Raw genomic sequence first — 19586 nt, 5'->3', positions numbered from 1 at the left:
CCGTGCTCTCCCCACTGGTGTCCGGTGAAGAGTCCTGGAGCCCTCTCGCCGATTCCCCCATCAGCCCCTCTATATCCCTGGTGTTGCGCTGATTTGCTTCCCCATCTGCAGAGCTGCCTCTCTCCCTGCTGGGCCCTTCTCCAGCATCATTTGAGAGCCTTCCCTCCACCTCTAGCTCCGATGTCAGTTCCCTGACAGCATCCTCCTGCGTCTCTCCAGAAAAAAGCACTGGAAAAAGCTATCACAGTTACTTAAACTTTGGGGATGTATTTTTAAGTTAGATGAGTTATAGAAACTGCACAATCCAAACACTCACATTTTTACAAATTAAACGCATAATTTAAACACTAAAATACAGTGTCAAGTATCTTTATTCTCAGATGGAGGACATCCAGTAATGTGATGAGTATCTCAATCTATTCATTGTAGAAGCATGGTTATGCGTCAAACATCCACAAGAGGGAGTTGCATTCTCAGTTTTGAATAGCCCAAAACTTCAAAATGCAACTGGCATAGAGAAATATCTATGAAAAGAAGAAAAAGCAAAATGGTAAAGCTCCAAAAGAAATCGCAGGCTTCACTGATGCGTAGTTTAAAAACACAAATTGGAACACCATCTTTGCCAAATCATTTTCAATGTGAGGGTAGATCTACCATACGTGATACGAAGCGACTGGGAATATATTTTTGTAGCTTGTAATAAGATTATTTCAATCAAGCGTATGATTTTTTTTATTATAGGATATAATACATTATTCAGTAAAACATTTCCATATCTGGTAGGAGTTTATCAAAGGCTGAAATCAAGAGACGTTCTTGCTTAATTCAGGAAGTTCCACTGTGATAGACAGGGTAATGGTCTTCATGGACCTGATGTAGCCTTGACACACCATGTAACTGCTTAATCCTTTTCAATTAGTGTGCAGGAGCTTTAGCTGCTTTTATCAGTCTGGAGTCAGTGGTAGAAAACCATTTAAGTAAAAGCATATGAATTTAAATGGTATACTGATCATCACCTCTGAGTAACAATGCAAAAGTTGTTCAGTGGCAGGATTCCACACTGCATTTCCTTCACCCTCCACCTTTCAGAGCTACCTTCGTTCACTTTGCAAAGCAAATGACCACTGTGATGGTCATGATATATAGTTTGTTCGTCTTTTGGCATTAAAAATACATAAAATATATGAAACGCCAATATGAAATACAAAAATCAATCTAAAAACTATGTATAAATAGAAATAAACAATAAATGGATATAAAAGTAAGTGCTTTAGAGCATTTCTGCATTCATGATCATACTGTTTTTAATGGCAGAAATGCTTTGCCACCTCCTGTGGAGAAGCAATATGCTTAAAGCTTCCAAGGCGATCTCCTTCCAAAGGTGGCACACTGCTAGGGTGCTATGTTTTCTTTCATGGCGGAATCAAAGTGCCGCTTCCCATCCAAATACAGCATGGATTCTGAAAGACAAGAAAAAGCAACTACCGTAAGTCATTTATATGGATACTTCTCAAACTTCCTAAGATTATGTGGTCAATTAGTAAGACATACTCGAGTCAATTTTTCACACTTTTTCCTTACACACTCTGGGTTCTCGCTTTTAAGCCTGCCTGTTTCCAAAATTGGAATAAAAGTTTTACTCTGTCTTCATTGAGAACACTTTCATCGTTCCTCCTTTCATTTAGGTTAGTTCACACAGCACAGACTGAAGAAGTGGGCAGATTAATACCTTAAAATAACAAAACAAAACAAATGGATAGGAACTGTGGACCTAGATTCACACAGTTTGAACTACGTTAGTACAAAAAACAGAATGCACAAATTACCATGTTGGCCTGAATATAAGTCACACACTTTTCCAAATTCCGACCGTGAAAAGTTAAAAGTACAGCTTAAATTCGCGACCTTACACAAATTGGCTTTTACGATATTGCTGCTGAAACAGATATACAGCCAATATGGTACTATACAATTCTTCTCTGGGCTACCTAAATGAACCCAGAAAGAGAGGTGATAAGAGAGGAAAAGGGGTACTGGGGTGGGGGACAACCAGAGCAGGAAGGAATCCATCCTGGGCCCATGATCCTATAATACCATTACTTTTGCACTGCAGCATGCAATATCATGCACTGTGTGAAGCTTCCAAAATAGGTACTCACCGCCATATGTTCTGGGAACAATACTTGGTATCTCATTTTCTAACATAAATGTGAAGTGGAAGACATTGGTTGTATGGTGCACTCTGGTAGCTGGATCATACACCTCACTGTGTACTCGAACCTGGGCATTATTTTTTTCAGTATAGCATACCTTTAAAACAAAAAAGAGCTACTATGGGCCTCCAAATTCAGAAATGAACAAGGAAGACACAACATTTTAATATTTGAAAAGGAAAGCCAGTGTTTCTCTGACTTGTTATTGCTCACTTTCAGGGACAGCCAAATGATTTATACTATTAAAATGGTTTCAGTAAAATAAATCCATTACCTGGGCAGAAAGTAGTAACAAAGATCCAATTTCAACTGGTTTTTGAAACATGATATCATCTACAGCTACCACATAAGGCCGGGAGTTTCTGGAGCGGAGGAAAAAAATACATTTTTAAAAGGGAAACATAGGGAACACTGCATTGTAAGTAACATGAAAAAACATGAGAAATCAGAAACTACATAAAAGCTGGTTTTTGTGTATAGATATCACCTGCAATTAGGAAAAGGCTTTAAATAATTTTGTTTTATGAAAGAAAGGGGTAAGACCAGCTGGCAGTTCCTAAGACGTTTTTCACTGTCCAACTTAGTGATACTCATTTGTTGTATGAGATTTCACTAACTCCTACAAAATTAGCCCAAATGTCTTTGGGTGCATCACTTTACAGCTGCATTCCACAAGCTGATCTCCCCCAGATGTTGTTGAACTCCCAGCTAGCTCCTGCCATCATTCCCGATAGTGAGGGAAAATGGCAGCTGTAGTTGGGCAACATCTGGAATGCACCAAGTTGGGGGAGGCTGCTGTACTGAATCTGTAAAACAAATCACTTTACAAGGTTACGTGGCCTCTTCCCTGCTCACATGGTACTGATTTGAGAGTGCAAGAGGAGAAAGGTGCTCTTCCCACTCATAGCCGGGAAGGAGGAAGTCTGGAGGGAAACCCAAGTGAACCCCTGCCATCTTCCCCTCCCCCCACCCTCCCAAAAGACTCGCCTGGGCTTTAAGTTCCACAAATATTACCATCCTGCGACTTACCCATAGCTGTAGGCACAAGCCCATCCAAGTTCATATGCCTTCCTCATGAGAAATCCCCCAAAGATTCTATTGAAAATGTTGCGTTCCTACAGTCAAAAATATTCAGTGGTGAATGATGCACCCTTACAAAAAATGTTGCCTTAAAACGTATATTTATTTCTGGTTCTCCATCAAGGTAGCCATAAAACAAGTAATTAGGAATTTGTGCTATTGGCAACATAACAAAAAGCACAAAATGCATAATCTGTGGATAGAATACAATATACTGTGTATCACTGAATCATACCATTTGTAGAGGTGGAAGAGACTCCCAATAGTCATTGCAGTCCAACCAACTGCAATGAAGGATAGTGAGAACTACCAACTTTTTGTGCCAGTCAAATTATGCTGGTGATAGAGGAAATTTTGTCCAGTGACAGCAGGGAAATTTGGGCTGCCAACACAGTATACGTTTAAAGCAAATGCAAACAACATTCCTCACCCCCAAAGGATGCTGAGGACTGATAATTGTAACTCTGTGAGGGGTAAAATGCAGCTCCTATGATTCTTTGTATTTTAAATGTAAAGTACATATGTAGCTTTGGTGATAAAAGCATTTTGGATCAAGTGAGAAATGCAAATCAATGATTAAAACGGTGAGGAAGAAAAGAGAGCAATGGAATTATATCATCAATCTAGCTATCAATACGCTCTAATCACATGTCAATATGCAAGAGGTATTTTACATATTCCTCAGCAATTATTATCAAGCTTTACTTTGTGATTGTAACCAATTAGTGGGGACAGGAAGAGGAACGGGCACAAGACTGCAATATATACTGAGCAGCTGGTACCTTTTGCTAAAAACACATTGGCAAAGACCTGAACCTAGTCCGTAGGTTGTTGCATGCTCTTTCATGGCCGTAACACACAATGATGATGGCAGAAAGTGAAGAGGAATTAAAGAACCTTTTAATGAGGGTGAAAGAGGAGAGCGCAAAATATGGTCTGAAGCTCAACATCAAAAAAACGAAGATCATGGCCACTGGGCCCATCACCTCTTGGCAAATAGAAGGGGAAGAAATGGAGGCAGTGAGAGATTTTACTTTCTTGGGCTCCATGATCACTGCAGATGGTGACAGCAGTCACGAAATTAAAAGACGCCTGCTCCTTGGGAGAAAGGCGATGGCAAACCTAGACAACATATTAAAAAGCAGAGACATCACCTTGCCAACAAAGGTCCGTATAGTTAAAGCCATGGTTTTCCCAGTAGTGATGTATGGAAGTGAGAGCTGGACCATAAAGAAGGCTGATCGCTGAAGAATTGATGCTTTTGAATTATGGTCCTGGAGGAGACTCTTGAGAGTCCCATGGACTGCAAGAAGATCAAACCTCTCCATTCTTAAGGAAATCAGCCCTGAGTGCTCACTGAAAGGACAGATCGTGAAGCTGAGGCTCCAATACTTTGGCCACCTCATGAGAAGAGAAGACTCTCTGGAAAAGACCCTGATGTTGGGAAAGATTGAGGGCAGAAGGAGAAGGGGACGACAGAGGACGAGATGGTTGGATGGTGTTCTTGAAGCCACAAACATGAGTCTGACCAAACTGCGGGAGGCAGTGGAAGACAGGAATGCCTGGCGTGCTCTGGTCCATGGGGTCACGAAGAGTCGGACACGACTAAACGACTAAACAACAACAATAATACCCAATGACACAGAGGTGGAGTGCCTGGAGGAGGGCAGGGATGAAAAATGGATTTCCTAAGTATGTCAACGGATGTGCTAACATTTACTGGAAAGCTGCTCAGCATCTCTGGCAAATACACTGCCAGCAGCCATGAACCAATAATGTTCACATGATATGCTTAGTGGGACCTCCTCCGCAGTGGGAAAGAGCTTCAGAATAATACAGCTAGGAAGCCTTCTTGTAATGCTACAATTAAAAATTAAGCTGACTCTTGAAGGTGACTCACAAACAATTGTGTGACTACAAAAATCTGTCAAGACTACTTTCTTACATGGATAGATACCTTCAGAATGAAAAAGATTGCAATTTCTATCATATAACCGAAGCACCATCAAATATCACAGCTCGGATAAGAAGTCAAACATCTGTTTACCAAGAGCAAAACAAAACCCACCCCTAACACAATCATGCTATAGCTCTCTGCAAATACCTGAGGATGGCAGATTTCCAGACCTTTCAGTTTTGCATCTTCCATCCACACTGCGGTGGGTGGCAGCAGCCGACTCCGAAAACTCACCGTTCTATGAGAGGAGGAGAGTTTAGATGCTGTCTCAGCCCAACGTTACAAAGCAAAGCCCCTGCTTAACCTCCACCTGGGGTTGTCTGAATGTTACTCCCCCCCATGTCTCCCACAAGCAGGCCTTAGGCTCAACAAGCAGGCCTTAGGCTCACACACATCATCGTCATTGCACCATGACACGCATAGTGAATGCCCCAACCAGGATGTGTGTAATAGATGTAGTTAAATGTGCTACACTTGGAATGAAGAGGTCTGGATTCAAATATCCACTCAGCCAAAGAGTACACTGGCCTTTGTTTCTGGGGGGAATTGCCATCTACTCATTGCAACATGGCCTATGTATCCACTCCTGTGTTTTTTAAGACCCATTTTGTGGTCAGTTTTTTGCAATAAAAAAATCCAGTTGCTGGACAAAGCTGTTTAAAGCTTTTCAGGACTTTAAAATAAAGCACTTCATCTTTAAAGGTTCAGATAATTTTATGGCTTCCCATCAATCCCAGGGTTTTTTTGGGGGGGAGGGAATCAGTGTGTCATTTTCCCTTGAATAGCTTCTGTGTGAGTTACCTCAGGCCAGCTTTGTCACCTTGGTGGGGAGCCAGGGGGATACCTCTTAGAGCCAACGTGGTGCAATAATTAGAATGCCAGCCTAAGATCAGGGAGAACCAGGTTCAAATCCCCACGTAGCCATGAAACTCACTGGCAGCCTCAGGTCAGCCGTATCTCTCAGCCTAACTTAGTGGGTCTCAGACATATAATACTGACTGTCGTTGAATCTTCCTGCCACACTTGCAATCCTCTCCTGCCACACCCTTTGAGAACCACTGATCTAACTTATTTGAGAAGGACTAGTAAGAATAATTTTGGACAATCTTGCATATGCTGCCCAGAGAAACACAAGTGTAATAAAAATAACATTCACAAATGTCTCCTGACTGTTGATACTGACATTGTCTCCTCTAGCAGTTTCAGTATCCAGAGTTAGAAGAGAACCTAAGGTCAGAGTTAGTCACTTTGGTTTTTTAGATTTTGTTTTTTAGTAGGGCTGTAAATATTATTTTTGTACCAGTATTTTAATTATATGGTATACGTCTCTTGGTTCCCAACTGGAGTAAGAGTGATATAAAACACAAATAAATAAACGCAGGATCTCCTGGCCTGGGCATTCACTTCTGCACAAGGCAAAAGAAGGGGAAACTACATCTGAGCAGCCCTTTTTTCAATGCCTGAAATAGGTACATGCTGAGAAATGATAGAATAACAAGTTGCCACCTTTAAGAAAATTCAGACCCGAACAGAAGTAAAGTTTGTAAAAGCATTCATTGCCCCGCCACCTACCTTGGGTCCAGTGTATTAAGAAATATGTCATGTACAATGTTTCTTTCTTCTGCAGTAGGAGCCATTTTTAGCAAGGAAGCCCTACTGGAATCAACTCTTCTGGTCTTGTTTGCTAACCGAGTAAATGAAAATGAGCAGAAAATTACTTGGTGGAAATAAGTTTCCAATAACTGTATCCAACCCCCTCCTGTTTCAAAACTAATAATGACACATTGGGTCAGCAAAGGAAATTGATCAGTGGTAAGTTTGGGGCAGGCAAAAGAAAGTATTTCTTCACCCAAGGCATAATTCACCTGCGGAAGTGGCCAGCATAGCCTAATGATGGCCACTGGCTTCCGTGGCTTTAAAATGATATTTAAGGAAGTGAAATGGAGTGGACAGGCTTGTTACAAGCCAATTGGGACAATTAAATTCTTTCCCCTATTATCTATTAATCATGTTGAAATTCCACATATTCAATATTTATAAGAGCAGAGCTGGAGGGAGAACCCTGAAAATCCATCTTTAAATGCCCTTTATGAAATGGGAGAATGGACCACAACCAGAAATTCTTCACAACCCCGAGGAATGCATTACATACCTTCGCCTTCCTTAAAGATTTTTTCCTCTTCTGGACTTTCAAGAATCAGTGGGTTCACAAATGCTGGCCTGTGAATAAAGGGGAGGAAATAAATGAGGTGTGTATATGCCTGCCTGAGTGTTTGAATGCAGCAGCGTTAGACTATCACCAGAACCAGCTCTCCAGGTGGGACAGAGCTATAGTGTTAGCGTCCTGGCAGAGGCATCACTGTCACTTACCAAGAGGGAGAGGGGTGAGGAGGCTATGCAGCCCCCCAGCAGAGCCAATGCAGCACTTCCACCAGTACACCGGCATAACTCTGATCTCTCCCCACTTTTCAGTAAGCAGCAGTCGTGTCAGGAAGCTAGTGTCGCAGCTCGGCCCCCACTGGGCAAGCAGCTCTCTCCTCTTTTGTCCTCCCTTCAGCAAAAGACTTTACCACTTGTCACTGTACAATTATTCCCAATGGTCTACTGAAAGCCTTACCTTTTGTTTTCTGGATCACGAGCCACCATGACAAAAGTTGCATCTAATACAGGATGATAGGCACCATCGTGAAACTAAAAGAAAACAATGGAAGGGAAATCATCTTTAGCAAACTAGTCTTGTTCCTGCTGATAACGCAAAGAAGACCCTTATGTTCTGCCTTCATAGTGGCTTGGTTTACACACCACATTCAACTATAGCTAAATACAAGGTATGGTTTATTGGAAACTGGGGCACACTGCGTTACACTCTCTCTCTCTCTCTCTCTCTCTCTCTCTCTCTTTCTCTCCAGCTGCACCATCAGAAAACAAGTCAGTGTTTGGCTTGTTGTTCCGCCCAAACCCAGGCTCATGGTTTCTTTCTCCCAAAATACATGCAAGCAATAACCCAAGAACAAACCTTAATTGCCAGCTAGGGTTTGTTTGGAGAGAAACAAACCAAAAGCCCGGGGTGGGACGTCACAACATGTCAGATTTCCTGGTGATGCGACAAGTGCAAAAGCAGAGCAGAGAGAACTAACGTGCACGTTCACATTAAACCAGTTTGTTTTTAACTGTGGTCTAATGCCATATGTGAACCAGGCCCTTGTTTTAGAACTCTCAGGCACTCATAAAGTGTATTACTTTTTATATGGAAAAATTACAACCTGAAGCATGTGCATCTTTACTTCCATTGATGTCCTTCCTACCCATGAAACATTCCCAACGAACTTGATATCACAGTCTGGACGAATATCCTGCTTCCATAATCCTAAAAGCAAACAAACAGGAGTCAGAGCATAGACACTAAAGATAAGTAACTTAATTTCTCTAGCTCAAGGAAGGTAACTTACCTCTGGTTATCTATTACAAGTCAGGAAAAAGTGCCCATTTTAACTTTTAAAGCCCTTAATGACTTGGGACAAGGATACCTAAAAGACTGCCTTTGCCCCACACCCCTTAAGATCCTTTTTAAAGGCCTACTCTGGGTGCCACCAGCAAGAGAAGGGAGCTGGGTGGCTACTAGGGAGAGGAGCCTTCTCAGACTCCAGCTGTAGAATGCTCCCTAGAAAGGTTTGCCAGGCACCTTCTTCAGGTCAAGCAAGATGCAACAGGAAGTGAACATTTGCCACAGAAAATGGCTGCAGCACATTTTGCTGCCTTTCCTCTTAGGGCAGTATCTAACTGGGGAAATGTGTGACCTGATATTTCAGCACTGCCCTGCTCCACATCACTGATTTAGTGTGGGGGAGAAGCAGAGGGGGCGGAACTCATGACATAATGGACCTAACAAGTTGTTAAAATGAAAGTAGGGGCATGGAAACACAGGTGTTGTTTTGGAAGCAAATGCACATTAACTGTAACATCTGGCAGCCTGAAGAAAGTCTTATCCAAAAGAGGTGGAGCAGTTATCTCCTGCCCTTCCACCCAACATTTATGTCAAAATGAAGCCTAGCTCTTTTTACCCAACACAGCGAGCACTCCTAGTTCAAGCATTAAGTTTTTTAATAGATCCAACAACACCGTACCAATTTTATCCACCAGCGCTGTAACAATCGACAAAGGAGACATCTGACCAGCTTCATGCTTTGTGTGTGTATAACAAATCAGAACTGTAGAGAAAGGATAAAAGAGACTGCATGATTTATTCTCTGTAGTTATAGATTTTTATGAAAGGGAGTGCAGTAAAAATTTTACAATGTGGTATTTGTGTCATTCCAAGAATAACACCTGACGAGCTCAAACAAACAAGGAACATGCATGACAATGTCTCGTTCACAAATATCCTTAAAATGGGTTCATTCAATCGGTCATGTGAAGAGCTCCAGTGGATGCAACGCACCACCAAAACACAAATCCTGGCTTGGGAAAAGGTTTCCGAGATTTTGGCAGCCCTTGTTTCTGGATAGTCATGCTTTGCATCACAGACTGGCTGCCTTCTTTAAGGATCTGGGATAGATTAAAGAAAAATCAAGGATCCATTCTCTCTAGTCACCATCCTTGCCATGGCAAGGGAAGATTTCCCATCTAGCTCCTGCAGGTTGAGGGCATTCATGAGCAGAACTCATATAGGTCACATATGTCACTCTTCACTATTTGAGCATTTACACAGGAACTGCAAAAAAGAGGAAGCCCGAGTCACTCACATGCCTTTCTCTTGCATCCCAGTTCTGTGTAATATCTGACCCCAGAATTCTGATTACCCAAATTAATCTGACTACCAGATCAATGAAACTGCATGGCTGTTACATACCTCCTAAGCTATCAAGATCTTCAAGAATTCGGCCAAACCTACCAAGGTTAAAATGATACACGGTAAGATTACTTTGCAAGATACTGGGACGAATCCAACATAGTTCTGTGGCAGTGTTGTTGTTTTTTTAAAAAAGGACAATCTGAAGTTTAAAAATGTATCATTAAAAATCTCAATAGTTTGATCCTTTTGAAAATTCACATATAATAATTAGGAGAGCCAGGTTGGGGAGGGGGATTTATAAGTCAAAATGGTACCTAAAATAACACTGCAAATGGTAAGGCACCAAGTTAGGAAGATCTTCATTCTATTAAAAAGGCAACTGAGTTTACCTGACAGAGTTGTGCACGTTCAGATATTTTTCTCTTATTTCAGGTTGACTTCCCAAAGGCAGGATAACTTCTATATAGCTGTCTCTCATCTTCCTAGGGGGCAGGTCAGCTTGGTTTTTTGCAAGGAGGGTATGTAAAGCTTTCCTTTCATTCATTGCTTGCACATGGTCTCTGGAGGAAAACAAATCAGATGATTCTGAGTGGACACAGCTTGCAAAATGTAATACAAGTTTACTAGAGTAGAGTTACATAGCATAATGGTTAAGATCAAGATCTTTGAGCTGGAAAATCACCAGTTCAAATCTTGAGCCCACCTTGAACCTGGTTACAGCCTAAGGCAAGCACTATCAGATTCAAATCATTTTTGTAATTTAGGGATAATAATAATTTACTTTCTCTGAAGGATTTTTTTAAAAGGATTACTAAGATAATGATTATAAACTATCAACATTTATGAGAAGTATTATCATTATCATAATCATCACCATCATTCCTGTAGGGGCAAAGACCCTCAGAGTTTGAAGACAGCTGGTTAAAGCTCTGAAAGAAGACATTCCAATCAGCTCTGCTTTATTTTGAAATGCAACTATCAAAAAATCAAAGAAAGCTTTGCATGTGTCATACCTCCAATTGGTAGATGCTCCCACTATCTCCCTCAATCTATTTCGCACTGCAACACAACAAAATCAGAAATATTTGATGCATTAACTGACCAAAAGGGTACTACTACCCTCCCAAGAAGCAGAAGAGTAAGCAAAGTCATGCAAAAGAGAAGATGAAAAGCAACAGCTGGTGAAGTTCATTCCTGCTAACAGGGGATACACCATTATAACCACAGGAGACTATGACAACTTTTACCTTTTTTCAACCAAAAATATCCAACTGATCCTTGTGACTTTGTGTGTGTGTGTGTGTGTGTGTGTGTGTGAGAGAGAGAGAGAGAGAGAGAGAGAGTCAAATTTGACCCAGCAAGAAAGCCTGCACATTCTAAAATGAATGTGTAAGTTACTCAGTCTACATTCATAGATTTCTGTATTCATGTGCTCTGATATTATAAGGGAAACCCATGAATAGAGCCAAGCTTCCATGTGCATATGCCAAAAGGTGCCGCTACATATCAGAATGCTCTTTGCCACTGAACAAACTGGATGGATGACACTTTTGAGGCAGGCTACGATATGGATCCCCATGCAAGGCCACTGGCAGTTGTGTGTTACCTCAGCTGGCTCAAGGCTAATACATCTAGTCATCAGAGCAAGTAAATCTAACAGTCCAAAACACCTGCACCCCTCAAATCAATTAAAATGGTTACATGTCGACTTAAACAAACCCAGTCATTTTGCTCTAATTAAGTCGGCTGAGCTCAACTCACAGAGCCAGCAACAACCTTGGGCAAGGTTTTATAGCACTACATATGGCTAGAATATTAATCATTTTGTATTTAATAATGTACAACCATGCCAGAAGAAGCATCAAATATGTACTTGAAACTACTGGAGGTCCAGTGCCCTTTTCTTAAAAGTACAGGAGTCAGAGGACTCTTCTTCCAGGTCAACTATAATAAACACATGCAGTCCACCTAACCTACCAGGGCAAATTTCAAAATCTGTGGTCCAGACTTATTTTTCTAGCCACTCAAGAAGAATCCAGATTCCACCTGCTAATATCATATATATTCTAGAACAGGGATGGCTCACCTGTGAACCTTTAGGTATTTGTTGTACTGCAAGGGATGATGGGAATCAGAATTCAACAACATCTGAAGGTACATCAGTTAGCCCCCCTGTTCTAGAGCACCTCTGCTCTAGACCTATTTTCATCTTATGGTCAGATTGGTGTGCTTCATGTATACATTTTGCAATTTAAGGAGTGGCCCATTTTTGCTGCCCTCAGTTTTTCAATCCATGATCTGAGACAGTAGCTTCACTTCATCTCATGGTAAGGCCAACACTGACTTCCATCCATAGGCTGTGTTTAGGGTACATCTGTACAGCAGTGGTCAATACTCCTGAAGGAACGCCCTTGGAAGCTGCAAGTATATTTCCTATGGATCAGTATCACCCCTCTGCAGGAATCAGCCCATACAGACTATTCTGCCATCAACCCAGTAGGACAAGTAGGGAAGCCACATCAACCAGATGTTCCTTCTGTCTGGACTGTAGGGATCAGATGTTCCCTCCCCAAGTACATTCAGTCTTCAAAAAAACAAAAAAACAACAACCCACCATTATACACATTTGTATTTCTTTTGAGCTATAAAAGAAGTAACATTTCTTGTTAAACACTTTTCCTTTCTCAAGTGGTAGGAGATTCCAGAAGCAGCACCACACGTTTTTGTTTCCTTTGCACAAGAGAGAATTGGAAACTGATGATCTTATTCAAGCAGGGCTTAGTGGAAACAAGCTGACCCTTAAAATGGGAAACACAATCACTAATCCTCAGGTTTCCACAGAGTAACTGTATAGAGTGGGCCCCTGTAGTTCATTCCATGCTGCTTCTGGCACAGCTAAACTCAAGCTCAAAAACCTCCCAGTATCTCTATGATTCTTCATTGTTCCCACATTCAAACAACGGCATTTCTCTGCTACTCCACTGCCTAAATCCAAAAAAGGGAGATATTTCCAGCTATCAAGGAATATGACTTCTTTTTTTCTTGATGGCCCCAATAACACAATAATTGTCTGGTGTTGTTTATTTGCAGTAATTAGCCTAACGGTATCAAAACAACCAAATTTTCATATCGTAAAGTGGTGTTGCTCAACTATACAAGCTGTATTGTTTGCTTTCCTTATCTTTCTGTGTGCTGATATGCTACTGCTGACCACAACTCATTGACACATAGCACCAGCTCTGAAGGTTGTCCTTCAGAAAGCTATTTGCCCCTTGAGAGACAGAGATAATTCATCCTTAATCATGGATATGGCACCACTGTTGAGGAGTGAAATTGCTTCCCACCCAACACATCTGTTCTGCTTACGTCTGTCCAAATGTGGGGAAAGACTGCCTGAAATAATAGTTACAAGCTGTATAACCCTCACACGCAAATATCGAAACAGCATTCCAAATTACGTACTACAAATGAAGTGTCTTAAGACAGTGCACAGGGAGATGCCTTGTAGAGTCACACCACTGATCCATCTAGCTTAGTACTGTCAACATTTGAGTAGCAGTGGCTCTACAGGAGTTCAGGCAGGAGTCCTTCCCAGTCCTACCTAGAGATGCCAGGAATTGAATCCAGAACATTTTGCATGCAAAACAGATATGCTATTGCTGAGCTACTGCCCTTTGTTCTGTCAAGCTCTTATTAAGGGAAGCACATATAGTAATTGGTTAGGTGTTGACTAGCAATGTCCCTATAGGCCCATCTGGTAAACTGTTAAAGGAAATGGGGGAAAGAAGTCATTGGTCTGAAGTTTGAACATTAGGAAAAAGTGGGTAGCAACAGTATGGAGCTGAGTAAGGAAAACAAAACAAAAAAGTAGGACTGAGGCAAATCCTCACACAGGGACTAGGAATAAGAGGTTGAATGTGTATGATTGGACCCATATTTATTTCAAAGTATTACAAAATGTCACGCTTACCAACCTCTCTTTTTCTTATGTTGGTCTGTAAATGACACTTTGAACCATTGGAAGGACATGGACTTAAGAAAGCTTTGGAAAACTGGAGATCATGAGCCAGGGATTTAAGAGGCACAGCTTGCTCACCTGTTATTTGAGTACAGGGTTCTAGATTCAACATAAATTTCTACAAGTCCCTGGGTACTTGTCTTCTGATTTATTGTAAACATAAATAACAGCACAAGATGCAGGCATACAGAGATGATATTTTGATTAAAAAGACATGCTTTATTTGCTTAGCAGTGTGAACCCATTTAGTGCCACCAACAATGCTAACTTGCAACCGGTGCCAGAAAATATTAATGTGTATATTTCATTAACCGTCCAACAATGAAAGATAGAAGCAAGACAGAAGCAGATATATAGCCATATTAAAATGCATACAGGTTACCACAACACACCATTATTCACATGAATGGGTGAATGTCCTAAAAAGTAGAAAAAGCCATTTATATTATCAGTGTCATAAAACACAAGGCAAAAACCCTAATTGCATTGTTTTCCCGGTCATTTTGGACTCAGTCACAAAATGCAGGCGTGTATGCACAAGTGTGCTAACATATGATTTAATTCTGTTGTACTGATCATTTACTTCTGTGCTAAAGTTAAGATGTCCCTCTGTTTGTTTTCCAAAAGTACATAGCACTGCAGGGTACTCCATAGCTGTGTTTGCTTCCTTTATCTTCATCCTCTATTCCACGTTTCTCATAACTATTATTATAGTTACATCACACAAAGTTTAATAAAAGCACAATGACTTTCAGTACGATTCCTAAAATCTAAATTAAAAAAGGTAACAAAATTGTGTATCATAGATAAAACGGAACAGAATGTCTCCCATGTGCTAGACTGGGGTATTGTAAGAGAGAAAGAAATTTTATTTCATCTGTGGTGGGTCTGCCTACAAATGCAGACATTCTAGGCTGCAGTATACAGAATAATAACAGACGTGGTTAAACAACTACTTAATTCAAAACACGTGTTTACACTTTTATCTATTATGGATCGCATAATAAAGTGTTACAAGGAACTGGTGTTGATGATGCTGGCCACTGCCTGCATGGAACTAGCCAGTCACTGTAAATTGTGGGAAGGTTAAGATAACAAGGCTGGTTTGCTAGACTGTGTTAGACTTTGGTAATATGGCACCTTGAGCTGGGACAAAATTTGACACACAACCCTTATATATATAATAGATGGGTTTTATTGTGGTTGTTGTTGTTATTATTTTGCGTCCCCTCTACTCGGTTCCCCATACAGGGGAACTGCCTGTACTGCACCCAACACTATTGAGACACCCCTCACCTAATGCAGCCATAGAGCAAGGCCATTTCATTAAAAATATAGTTCCCCTTCTTGTCACATGTAAATGTGGATGTGGATGCAGAGAGGCCTCAAGGTCACTGAGTATCATTCTGGAGGGTCCAGTTTTCTTCCACTAAGCAATTTGGTGCTATGGAGTGAAGTGCTTCTAATGACAACTCACTGTGTTCGTTACTTTTACTTTCTGTTTACTGCTGGAAATAGTTATGCTAAGAACATATTTGTTTCGAAAACAGTTCCCACACAGAAGCCCAGTTACAGCTATTACTGCTATAGATGCCACTAAACAAACAGATCAACCTTTCTGGTCGTGTTCTCACACCTGCCTGCAGCCCAGTTACATTACCTTCCTCCATAGTCTGGGAAACCTGGGAGCCACTGGTGGAGGAAGTCAGCATCCTGGCCAGGGCCGGACAGGCCTTGCTTAATGAAAACCATCTGCATCAAAAGGAGAATGAATACTGTCAAGAGTATGATATCATAGGTGGCATTAAAGGTGCAATCCTATACTTGAGGTCCATGAAATGGGAGCCAGAGGATATGGCAGAAGTCCCACCTGGCTGGAAGTATGCAAGCATCACTATCAGAACAGAAATGCTGGCTGAACAGCTAAAATGCAGGAAAGTTGTGGGCCACTGACAGCATTGCCACTGCTGGCCAAACAGGCATGAACATTTTTGCCTTGCAGAATCAATGTCTGGATCCAGGAAGAATAAGGTGTCACTACACTAAGAGGGCCACTGCAACAAGGAAGGGAGAAGTATACTTGCAGTCACTCATTTTCCCCCACCCCACCCCATGAGGGAGGAGGCTGAAACACCAACTGGTTGAGCTGGTGGGACCACCCCTCCCCTTCTTTTTTACAACACCTCTGGTTCAGGAACTCTGTGCTCTGGCTGTTAACTGCTGCTCATTGCTTTGGGCTGTCCTCTGTATGCAGATCAATAGAAAGGCAGCACTAACCAGGATGATCCTGGCTGTTTCTCAGTGGGGTTCTTAATCTACTTGCTCCAAGTGGGTTCCTGTACAATTGCATGTTCCATGGCTGTTATGCAGCAGGTGAAGGTTTTCCTAACTTGCAGCTGAAACCAGAAGAGATATTGCACCTGCTATCCCTGCTATGTGTCATGCCACTGACCCTGCTGGGGTGACCAACTGTCTTTCCCTTTCATGATCCACCCCAGCCTGGACAATATAGGCTTTGGTACATCTGCTGGTTTCCTTTGTAGATAGGGATACATTTCCCACATCCTAGTATCATCTAGCTTTAGTTAGCCTCACAAGGGGGTTTTCATGGGACAGCAGGGAAGTTGAATGGGTTCAGCAGCAGTGGCCCCTCCTCTCTCAAGAGGGTGCTTCTGCCAGGCACAAGCAAAGAGCACCAGTGGTGGGGAGGCAAAAGCACAAACTGGCCAAGGCCATTGGCCCAAGCACCACCCGTCCTGTGTGCCCTGGTACTTTATGAATACACAGTTGAGTGTAGTAGAACTTTTAACTTTCATACTTGGCCAAACGTTGCATTGAAATACTCAAAAATGGGTGGCGGCAGAACTTCCACTCAACGACCCTGTCCAGTGACTCACTGGTGCCCAACCCCACCAAATTCTTCTCCTGAAATTAACAGTATTGGTTAATCTTTCACGTCCGCGATCCTAGCCACATTTACGCAGGTGTAAGTTCCAGGGAAACCAGGGAGGACTTTACTTCGGAGGCAGCGTGATTCAAACTGCACTATGCGCTGCTGCTGCCGTGGCACTTCTTGCGGCTTCCTGCTGTCCCGAGGCTAGTCCTCTGGAGCCCAGAGACCGTATGCCGTGTCTAGCGCTTGTCTCCCAGGAAAAGGAGGCCCCAGGCAAGGCGCGCGTCCGAAAGCAATGCTTGGCTCCGGCCAGGTCTCCCCGTCCTGCCAGGGCGCAGGCCGAAGCGGGGAGAAAGGGGAAGGAGGGGCGGGCCTCCGCTCTCCCTAAACGGTCGCCTCTGCCTGGCTTTCTATTAACCGACCTCGGCGCTGCCATTCGGCCCTGGAAGTGCCGCGCGCCTGCCTGTGCGGAGCCCTCTTCCCCGCCCCGAGCCGGCTGGGTGCAGACGCCGCCGCCGCCAGGAATTGCCTTACCTCGGGGACAACATTCTGCTCCTTGCACAGGCTGCAGCCCGCCTTCCTGCGGCACTCGGGAAACCGCCTTGGCAGCCCTGTGACTCACTCTACCGAGGCACGCAGCAGCCACGCCTGGAACAGGAACTCGGCCCCGCCGCCTGGATCGGCAAGCTCTTCGGAGAGGTTGCTGGTTTCTGCGGCAGAACGCGCCCCTCTTCCCCGCAGTAGTTGCTCCCAAGGGCCTGTCTCCGCGCTTAGGCGTCGGGTTCGTCCATTACATTCGGAGGAGCCGCTCTCGTTGACTTCGTCCCCTCTCATACTGCTAGGCTTGATTCTCCGGTGTGCTTGCGAGGTCAGGGCCGTGCGGGGAGGGATTATTAATGGCACAAGTGGCGAGTTTGCAGCGCAAAGCCACTCAGCGGGGACTTACTCCCAAGTCAGTGTGCTTAGAGTGCTGGGATCTACTCCAAAGTGGGCTAGATTCAAAATTAGGTGTTTTCTCACCCCTTCAACGCATGCATAAAAGCTGGAGTTGGGAGTCCAGTCCTTAAGGGAAGGCAATAGGGTGCCCTCCCATTGGACTCCAACTCCCATGAGCCCCACCCCAGACAGCATGGCCAAGAGGTTCTGGGAGTTGAAGTCCAGCAAGATCCAGAGGGCACCATATTGGTTTCAGCATTGGGCTCCTTTTATTTATTTGTTTCCCACTTTGTATACATACAGTGGTACCTCGGGTTACAGATGCTTCAGGTTACGCGTTTTTGGGTTGCGCACTGCACCGAACCCGGAAGTACAGGTTACTTCCAGGTTTCGGTGCATGCATGCGCAGAAACGCTAAATCGTGCTATGTGCAGAAGCGCCAAATTGCGGTGTGCGCAGACATGGCACTGCGGGTTGCAAACTCTGCGGGTTGCAAATGTGTTTCCTGAACGGATCACGTTCACAACCCAAGGTTCCACTGTACAGTGGTGCCCCGCAAGACGAATGCCTCGCAAGACGGAAAACTCGCTAGACGAAAGAGTTTTCCACTTTGGAGGTGCTTCGCAAAACGAATCTCCTATGCGCTTGCTTCGCAAGACGAAAATGTCTTGCGAGTTCCTGCGGGTTTTTTCCCCCTTCCCCCCTTTTTCTAAGCCGCTTATCCGCTAAGCCGATAAGCCGCTAATAGCGCTAATCCGTCAATGGGCTTGCTTCACGAAAAAACCGCTAGACGAAGAGACTCTCAGAACGGATTATTTTCGTCTTGCGAGGCATCACTGTATACCACTTTTCACTCCAGTGTGACTTATCAAGCAAGTTTACATATAAAATGCAATACAATATAGTCAATAAAATCCAGTCTTTAAAACCAAATCAGAACAGCACTGGAGGAAGGATGCCTGCAAGGCTCCTTAAAATCCCAGCGGGTCTTGCTGTTAACCAGAAGGTTGGTGGTTTGAGCCCACCCACTGATGGCTGTGGACAGGAGTTCTGCATTGCAGGTAGGCGGGGTGGACTAGATTACCCTTGGGATCCCTTCCAATTCTATTAATCTAACACTGGAACACCAAAAATTGGCCAAGGAAAGGTTCATCACATAACTTTATCTCAGAAAATGGGCTGTTAGCCATAGAGGTTTTGCCCCATTGCAGTGTTATTCCCAAGAGCCATACGCCCCACATCCCAGACATAAATGGCAGCCATTTTGAGGCTGTGTACATATACCTTGAAAATACCATTGAAACACATTTGTTCCTTCAAAGAATTAAGGTCGTTGTCATTTGCCTCTCAGAGAGCATACCAGTCCCAAGGGGCCCCAGACAACAGTGGTGTTGTCCCTTCTACTGTTCCATCCTCACAGCTTCAGAAAGGTCAAGGTTGTTGTTCTGGATTAATACAGAACACATGACATGATTTTTATATCAACGGGATTATTGTTATACATGTATTTTTAGTAGCAGTATTTCTTACATACCCCAACATCCATTTCTCTGGATTAACTTCCTCTGTCTCTTTACAAAGTTTCTTTCCCACGTTAACTATTTTAGGAAGGATTAGTAGCTTTATAATACAATAATTGCTTTCTTTTTTTTAAATTGTGTATTTGGCAGCATTTGAGTCCAAACTGTATAGCAATT

The 19586-nt window shown here is 43.0% G+C and overlaps 1 protein-coding gene across 4 annotated transcripts; it reads right to left on the bottom strand.

Annotated features, from left to right (window-relative positions):
* Positions 1-353: 353 nt before the first annotated feature.
* Positions 354-17653, bottom strand: ACOT9 (acyl-CoA thioesterase 9). Of its 4 annotated transcripts, none has more exons than XM_082220452.1 (16): positions 17488-17653; positions 15721-15812; positions 14453-14479; positions 11056-11101; positions 10432-10602; positions 10100-10137; positions 9375-9458; positions 8514-8617; positions 7868-7941; positions 7403-7470; positions 6823-6934; positions 5398-5488; positions 3243-3328; positions 2488-2575; positions 2160-2310; positions 354-1460 (listed from the first exon to the last, which is right to left on the bottom strand). In XM_082220452.1, the coding sequence occupies exons 1-16, from the start codon at positions 17499-17501 to the stop codon at positions 1393-1395; spliced, it is 1314 nt and encodes a 437-aa protein (XP_082076578.1). In that variant the 5' UTR covers positions 17502-17653; the 3' UTR covers positions 354-1392. The 4 variants fall into 4 exon arrangements, with proteins under 4 accessions (XP_082076578.1, XP_082076580.1, XP_082076579.1 ...); XM_082220454.1 differs by lacking the exon at positions 17488-17653 and adding an exon at positions 17079-17329; XM_082220453.1 differs by lacking the exon at positions 14453-14479.
* Positions 17654-19586: the final 1933 nt, after the last annotated feature.

This window comes from Podarcis vaucheri (genome assembly GCF_965113315.1).
Source record: "Podarcis vaucheri genome assembly, chromosome: 4".
NCBI classification, from domain to species: Eukaryota; Metazoa; Chordata; class Lepidosauria; order Squamata; family Lacertidae; genus Podarcis; species Podarcis vaucheri.
This window is presented reverse-complemented; position numbering and strand designations above follow the sequence as displayed.

What these genes read in the sequence shown, in the direction of transcription:
- ACOT9 (XM_082220452.1), bottom strand. An exon ending in AGATCTTGATAGCTTAGGAG is followed by an intron (nt 9,459 to 10,099) that starts GTATGTAACAGC and finishes CTTTCTCTACAG; the next exon opens with TTCTGATTTGTTATACACAC. An exon ending in CTTAATACACTGGACCCAAG is followed by an intron (nt 5,489 to 6,822) that starts GTAGGTGGCGGG and finishes CTCCTCTCATAG; the next exon opens with AACGGTGAGTTTTCGGAGTC.